The sequence below is a fragment of the Dermacentor silvarum genome, chromosome 10 (genome assembly GCF_013339745.2).
Source record: "Dermacentor silvarum isolate Dsil-2018 chromosome 10, BIME_Dsil_1.4, whole genome shotgun sequence".
In the NCBI taxonomy this organism is placed as follows: Eukaryota; Metazoa; Arthropoda; class Arachnida; order Ixodida; family Ixodidae; genus Dermacentor; species Dermacentor silvarum.
Genome location: NC_051163.1, coordinates 121,080,756 through 121,089,006, shown reverse-complemented (window position 1 = coordinate 121,089,006; position 8,251 = coordinate 121,080,756). Strand labels below are relative to the sequence as shown.

The 8,251-nt window shown below is 42.5% G+C and overlaps 1 protein-coding gene across 2 annotated transcripts; it reads left to right on the top strand.

Annotated features, from left to right (window-relative positions):
• Nucleotides 1-1,096: 1,096 nt before the first annotated feature.
• LOC119466544 (uncharacterized) lies at nucleotides 1,097-7,944 on the top strand. 2 transcript variants are annotated; one of them, XR_005195159.2, is made up of 4 exons: nucleotides 1,102-1,742; nucleotides 2,127-2,286; nucleotides 3,213-3,333; nucleotides 5,714-7,944. XR_005195159.2 is itself a non-coding variant. In XM_049657690.1 (3 exons), exons 1-3 carry the CDS (start codon nucleotides 1,482-1,484, stop codon nucleotides 3,329-3,331), a joined length of 540 nt encoding a protein of 179 aa, XP_049513647.1. In that variant the 5' UTR covers nucleotides 1,097-1,481; the 3' UTR covers nucleotides 3,332-3,622. The 2 variants fall into 2 exon arrangements, 1 of the variants encoding a protein (XP_049513647.1); XM_049657690.1 differs by lacking the exon at nucleotides 5,714-7,944 and having other exon boundaries at nucleotides 1,097-1,742; nucleotides 3,213-3,622.
• The last annotated feature ends 307 nt before the right edge of the window (nucleotides 7,945-8,251 follow it).

Sequence of the window (8,251 nt, the reverse complement as noted above, 5' to 3'; positions counted from 1 at the left end):
GAACTGCTTTTGGCACATAAAACCCCCCAAAGAAGAAAGAATGATTCACCTGCACCACTGTGAACCAGTTCACGGTGGTTCACTAGAAGTTCAGAAATTGTGCAGCCCGATTTATGCGGTGCAGGCACAGTGCGACACTGGAAACGAATGACAAGGTGCAGGCGTTATGTTATGTTCGACTAATGTGCATGGAGTGCGTAAGTTTGAGAGGTCCTGAACTGTAGGAATGATGAGCTTCTGGGGCGTAAATACATGTCACACTTGCGTAGATACATCGGACGTGCATAAGTGGGGTTTTAACGGCGCTTGTGCCCGTGTGCTGCATCGACTGCTGCGCTGCTGCTTCGCACCTGTACGCCTGTACCAAGGCGGTACCGACAGTGAAATGGGTGCAGCAACATCATAAACCAGCCCTGGACCTTTTGAAACGAACGGCGTGGTTCAGTGGGCACCATTGCTGCACCACTAAAACGAATGGCAGGGTGCAGCACCACGTGAACTGGTTCAGGCAGTACAGGCGAATCGAGCGTACCTTAAATGTATTTTGAAGATTGAATTTTGTTTCTCTCTAAAGAGTGTACCCTCAGTTGTGTGTCTACTTTATATTGAATATTTCTCAGTGCATGGAGAAAGTTACATAGTGTCTACGTTTGTTCACTGTGCATGTACATTTTTGTTCTACCTTCAAAGCTTGTTTGCAGGTTCTAATGGGGCCCTGAAACACTTTTTGAACATAGTAAGAAAATGTTAATGATCTGTTAACAAGGCTCCTGTGAAAATGTGAGCGAAATATTAGTGCACTGCATGTAGCAGAGCATTTATAATCTCGTCTCAAAAGCAGTGAACAGACGCTTGCTCTCGCATCCGCAATGTTGTCATCGAAATGTTATTGAAAGCAATTGGCAGATTTCGCGATTGCAAGAATATTCTCAGTAATGGATGAATGCTAATTTTGAGCTGAATAAATGAAAAACATACATGCATGCAATATCAAAACGACAGGAAAGTAATTTCATGTTAGCACTGCAAGGAGCTGCGTCTGCTGCGCGTGGTCTCCGTGATGGCAACGGCATGCTGCATAGCGCAGCCCACTGTGGCCGCCATGCCAGGCCACTACGAGCCTTGTCGCCGCCGTGACACTGAACTTTTTGATGGGGCTTTGCCCTCTGAGCTTATTGGCTGTGTAGCTTCCAGCATGCTAGCGGCGACGAAAAGGGAGAGAAAGTCGGGTATTAACTCCACTTATGGTTGAAGGAGTACAAAAAATTTTGCACCGCGAGATTTGTGGGCCAACATACTTTAAACGTGAGGCCATTATATGGTTAGTTAGAAAACTGGTTCCGCGCCCCTTTAATATATGCTTTTTGTATACTGGTTGTTCTCAAGTATGTTAATAAACAGAAGGCATTCCTTTTTGTCTTGCTTGCCATCCTATTACACTTACATTGCGAGATCTGTCCGGAGGGTGCCTTATGGCCTAAATGTTTGTTCATGCACATCAGGTTTGCTCTGTTGTAATCATTAACTTGTTTTTTTATGTTTCAGAATTTCAGTCTCAGGTACTCCGGCTGCTAAACATTGTGAGGCTGACTGCACAGGAAATTTTGAGCAATCTGGATGCCTGTATGGCTCAAGGCAAGGTGACCTCTGCACCCGCTCTACTAGTGCAGCAGCCGTTTGAGACGGTGGATGCGCTGCTGAACTTTGAAGCATCACTTGGTCCAGAGGATGTTAATGTCTTGGTGAGCTGAAATATCTACTAGCCGCAATGCCACTCACGTGTACGCAGTCTCCTTTAAGAAAATATGCCACCGGTCGACTAAGATCACTTCGTGCAAAATTCCTTGAATGATTCTTTTTGTGGGCTTTTCAGTTATTTGGTTTCATGTTCACATTCTTTGATGGCATGATTTTCTTCGAGGGAACGTAATGTGCAAACATGCGCATTATCTGCCTTGTTAGAAATGGCACTGGGGCACGTGTTGCCTATTTTATTATTTTATGTACACCTGTACATCTACTTTCTCTGCAGAGTGTACATTGAAAGTGCAGAACTCTTACGTGTGTGAAAATGATTTAGTGTTAGAATATTGAACCTGGTTGGCTTCCTTCTGTTTTTTTTTCAGATCAACGAACTTGTGCAACTTGGGGGCAGAAACCCAAATGCGGCAGTTAAGCGTATGCTTGCTTACCTCTTTGCCGATAAGCTGGCTGCTGAATACTCGTGGCATGGGAAGAAAGGAAAAAGGAAGTTCTCTGATCTTCGACTGTGTCAGCATTTGTTTAGTAGGTGTCATCTTTTATGTCGTTAAATGCTCATTAATTCTTGTGTTATGGGTGCTTTAAACAGTGCTTCACTGCTACCTTAGAATTCCGAGCAAGCCCCCCGCCCTTTATGGTGAAGGATAATCCAAGAAAAGGTGAGGGGGGGGGGGGGGTCTTGCTCGGTAGCGGACGGTAATTCAACGGCTGTCGACCCCGGATCCGGCGGTTAACGAGCTCGGCCTATACAGTGACCCAGTGGTCGCAAGCTTGCCTGGCTTGCGCGTTTGTTTCCGTCGGCGTCGATAATACCCATGCAATTTAAGCACGACATAATTGTGTACGCGTTGTGCTGACCAACATAGGCGCTTTATTACAAGCTGCATGCGGTCCTGTCGCAAGCGCTATCGTTCTCCGATTTGAGGGCCCAATGAGCTAGGCCTGCCCAGCCAGCTCCTAGCTATCGGCGGCTGTCAACGGAGCCGAGACTGCGAATGTGGCCTTGCTGAAAAATGTCTCTGCTTCCCGCATAGTCGTGTTTTTATTGACATCGTTTCTTTAAAATGAGAGAGCTGTGCGAACATGTTTGTTTTCACTTTCTTTGCAAAGTTACGCAGGGTAGGGGCGCTTGCTTGGAATTTTACAGTAGTAAAAAGCTGGACCACTGACAACTGAAAAAAATTACTCGACTGTCAAATCAGATAAGGCAACATAATGCATGCGATCTTATGTCGCACAACGATACCGACAAAGAGCAGGCCACACCGGTGCTTGTTCTGCATGTCTGGTCTGAAGCTAGTGTGCCTATGTGTGCGTGTTGGCACTTTTACATCAGCACAGCACTTCTGAAACCGGTACCAGAGGTGAAAGCTTCCTTTCGGTTGCTTTTAAACTGCACTTTAGATGGACACTGTTTTAGTTATTGATGTAAATTTGTTGCTTCGTTCCAGCTGCTGTCAGGAAGCGCTTCCCACAAAGTACACGAGATGATGTCGAGTCAACCACTAAATCATGGCTTCGTCATGCTCCTGAGAGGACTAATGGAAGAGATGGGGCCAGAGATACGTGAAGGTGAGGACAGAATGGCGAAGTGTTCTAATGCTAGTTAAATTGCGTTATGGTTTTTCCTACATTGAAAGTATAAACCTTGTCTGCGTCAATATGGCTCGCATGTTTAGTTCTTCCAAATTTTCAACATCTGCAAAAATGTATCGGCTTGCATGCCGCAGTAAATATCAAGCATTGCTACTTTATAGTTTTAAAAGGCTTAGTTGCACATTTTCGATATGGTTGCACTGAAGTCATGGTGTTCGTTTAGGTAAAGGCAAATTATCATCAGCCTATATTTATGCCCACTGCAGGACGAACGCCTCTCCCTGCGATCTCCAGTTACCCCTGGCCTGCGCTACCTGATTCCAACTTGTGCCTGTAAATTTCCTAACTTCATCCCCCCACCTAGTTTTCTGCCGTCCTCGAGTGCACTTCCATTTACTTGGTAAATGGAAACGCACTCGTACATTTGCTCGGGTTACATTTTTTTGAAGTACATGAATAGTAATGTTGATGCATTTTGTAGAGCATCTCGTTTTCTGTTGTGTGCAAAGAACATTGCCTCATAAATTCGCATCTGTATGAGCCATTGCAGTGGGTGGCTCGAAAAATACCCAAATACAAAGCAGCAGTGATAGCAGCAATTCTTTCAGCTATACAATGTTATTCAATGTAGCAGACGTCATACATTGTAGGATAATCCTCAATAAGCTTGTTATTAATGACATTTAAATATAAAAATATGCTGTTTTGCGTGCCAAAATCGCGATCTGATTATGACGTACGTCGTAGTGGGGAACTCGAATAATTTGGACCCCCCCCCCCCTGTTGCTCTTTCACGTGCACTTAAATCTAAAGTACGTGGGTGCTCTCGCATTTTACCCCCATCGAAATGCTGCCGCCATGGACGGTATTTGATCTCGCGACCTCGTGCTTAGCAGCCTAACACCACAGCCACTAAGCAACCACGGTGGGTCATCTTAAAGAGCTTTGTTAGTGTGGTGATGTCATGTCAGCGTGATAACTTGAAAGAAAAATGGCAGCAAGTGGTTTGCATTGTTGACAGTGTAAGGTGTTCTGGAGTATTTGAGTAAGGGTAGGAATAAAAACCGTCGCATGAGGAGGTCGACAAAACATAAGCATGAAAAGGAGTTGCGTTTTGAAAACCTCTTCAACCCTAAGCATTACGGCTTCTCAACACATGGCTACTGGATCCTAATGCGTGCTTTTTCTTCACTTTTTGGTACTATGCCTGCCTTGCTCAGCCACTCCAAAACACATTGCAGGGATGATAGCTTAACCCACTTGCGGCTGATTAGTGTTTTATTTCAGGTTTCTGACAGTGCCTGCATGACATGTGATCACACTGACCATATAAAAGTTATACGCAGAATCGAAAGGCTGCCACAAGAACTGGCTCCTCTCACAAAATGCTGGCCCTTCTGAGCCACCACAAACACACCGCTGCAATTTTTTATTGTTTCGTTCTTGCTTGACTTTTCCACCAAAAATTTGCTGTCGAATACACTGGCGCACAACACAGCTTAGTATTTTTCTGGAGCACATGAGGAACATTTTGCAGGAAAACTTATAAAGCGCTAGTGAATTGCATGTCACATTATAGGAGATATGTAAAAAGGCAGGAGCCTCTGGTTACTAGTAGACATGCAACGAAAACTGGCTAGTTTTGATGCTGTAATTACGCCACTCGCACATGAATTTAAGAGCTTAGTAAAGCTTTAGTACTAGTTTACAATCTACGGTTGTTTACACATAAATCCACAAAGGTGGAGTGGTTCTTTCAGTAATACGCATGATGTCATCTACCCATATATAGCAACTCACAACAAAGGGAACGTCTTTGTTTATTCAAATCAAAGCTCCAATGTCGAAGACTGATTTGATCCTGTTGCACTTAGGTAACAAAACACACCACTGCCCCAAAAAGCAGTAGTCCTGGGTTCAATCCCTGCACCTGGATAACTTTTTTGCCACCGAATTGTTGCATTTAGGTGGATGGCATAATTTGTGCAATTTGCTGTGTGCTGCCACAAATACAGTCGAACCTGGATATATCAAATCTGAATGGGATCGAAAAAAAGCTAGATATGTAGGTAATTCAATATATAAAATAAAAATTCTATACAAAAAGTTTCAAGGGTGTTTTACTACTTTTCGTTAATGTGGGTTCGATATATCCGGGTTCGACTGTACCGTTGTTAAAAATGCTGCATATTTACTGTGCTGTCTGTGAGGTTTCGACACCCTTCACTATACCATTACCCCTCATACTGCCCTTTTTCTCTTTCTCTTCCCTCTGAGCAGAGTAGCAGACTAGAGAACTTTATCTGAAGCTGACCAAATTGTGTATCCTCTAACAAATTGTCTCTCTCTCCATTAGGGTTGTTGGATTGCAGAAGTACGACCGTCACAGGAAGTCGTGTTGTGTGCTGAAGACTTGCATGCTGAAGTTGCATGCCAGACCCATGAACACCCACATACAAGTGCCTTCAAGTTCCACAAGTTCAAGCACCTGATAATTTATTGTATTCAAATGCTATGAGTAGCATTCTAGTCTCCCAAAGTCTGTTCTAATTTTTTAAACATACAGAGCTGTACTTCCTTTATGTGTAGCTTTGTTCTGCTTACAAGACTTATTTTAAGATTGTATTTTTATCTCTTCAGTTGCATTTGGGGGCCATGACGAATGTTCTAAAGCCACATGTTTCTTCAATATGCCACCAATTCTGTTCAAGTATTAGAGGTATTCAAATGCTATAAGTGCATTCTTATCCCACAGTGTCTTTTAAGTACTGTAAGGTTTTCCAGTACCTTTAGTTCCTTTTAGAGCCATCATTTCTTTGTAGTTGCACCAGTGCCATTCAACTACCAGTGAATTCATGTTTTTTCTCATTTTTTTTCTGCTTGTAAGTTTTCTTTTTGTGCGAGTTACATTATAGTTCGATGGTTTGTTTAAATTTTTGTCAAGCACACAGAACTATACGTCCTATGCGTGTGATAACACATAGAAATGTGCATCCTATACATGTAGTTTTGTTGTGCCTACAATACTGTCATTTTGGTCACATATTCATAAGCCACATATTGTATTTTTGTCCCTTCAATTGCATTTGAGGGCGTATGATGTTTGTTCTGAAACCATGTGTTTCTTCAAGATGCCATCAAATTTTATTCAAGCACTGGAGGTTCTTATCTAAATACCATTAGGTGCATTTTTGCCCCATGGAGTGTTTTTCTAGGTACTGTAAGGTGTTCGAGTTTATTGTAGACCCTTTGGTTAAGTGAGGTGCTTTGAAGCTTTATAATTTGTGTTTACTACTGCACTATTTATTCAAGTGCCCCTGAGTTTTATAGCACCTGCAGGTGTTGTACGGTGCTTTAGGTTCTGCAGAAGAGTATTGCTCTTAAGGTCTGTATTTTACTTGCATATATATAAGAGCTGCAGAGTGTGTTCTAGTTGTATAAGTTTTATTTTGAAGCCACGATTTTGTTTCTAGTGCAGAAGTTGCTTTGAAATGTGAATTGTTTTCACGTATGACTTTTTTGTGTTTAAGGACTACTGACATTTTCTCATTTTCATTTTTTTGTATGCAATGGTCCTATTACTTTAAGCTCTACAAAATATGTTGGCGAGCCGCACAGTGCCTTACATAATTCAGTATAATGCATTTCCCACAGCCAGTCTCGGTTTTGGTAATCGGGAAGTGCTCACACAGAAGCAGCACATGATGAGGGTTTGACACTTGCTCCGGCTTGCTCGGTCATCTGCTTGGTATTGCATAAGGCCTCACAGCTGGTAGGCAGCATAAACAGCGACAGCAAACGGTAGTACGTGTCAAAACAATGTGCTGCTCCTTTGTGACCATCTCCCGATGACCAGAACAGAGACTGACTGTGGAAAATGCATTATACCAAATTAAATTTAGGGCTCTAAGGTTTGCCAGCATTTTTTAGGGAGTTTAGAGTTGTAGGAACTTCGTTGAAAACAAAAAAAATCAATAGTAAAATCTAAGTCACATTCTATTAACAGATGTGTTCTTACTGTAAGCCCATTACTACTACTTCAAAAAGCTGAGAACTGCATCGAGTCTCCGTAAGTAGCGTGCCGTTATGGTCCTAGTCATGACCTGTGTTCTAGTTCTGCAAGTTGCGTTCAAGCACCCCAGGTCATCATGTTTAAATACTACTACGGCTAGTCACATCATGGTCCCAAGTGTTCTATTCTAGGGCCTACACTTTGTGTTGACTAGTGCTTTTTCAAAAAGGTTAAGCTGAGTTACATTATTTCATGTACCAAGCGGGTGTTAGAATACCAGCGACCATTCTTTTCTCATGCGTGTTATACTACTGCAAGTTTGCTGTGATACTCCAAACTATATTTTACATTATGGCATTGTTTAAAGAGCAGCAGTCTAGTCACATTATTTCATGTGCCAAGCGGGTGTTAGGATGCCAGCGACCATTCTTGTCCCACGTGTGTTGTACTACTGCGAGTTTGCTGCAGTATTTCGAATATCTGTTTTACATTATGGTTTTGCTTAAAGAACAACAGTCTAGTTACATTATTTCATGTACCATGCGGGTGTTATACTACTGTAAGTTTGCTGCTATATTTCGAATATCTATGTTTTGTACTTTTATTTTCGCATTTTCGAAATAAATGTTTTAAAAACTCCACGTAGCTCTTGGAATCGTGTTTTCATGGTAGTCTTGCATGGTTTCTTATGGGTTAAAAAGCAAATAAAGCGTGAAGCGAAAATTTAGGTCCGTGAGTATTCTGCGAGAAATATCCGAATATCCGTCTTCGGATATCCCAGGGACCGGTCTATGAATGTTAAAAGGTCTGGCTACGGATGGTCCACTGGATGTCCATCGGATGTATTGTGGAGGTAAATGGATGTCCACGGGACGTCCGGAT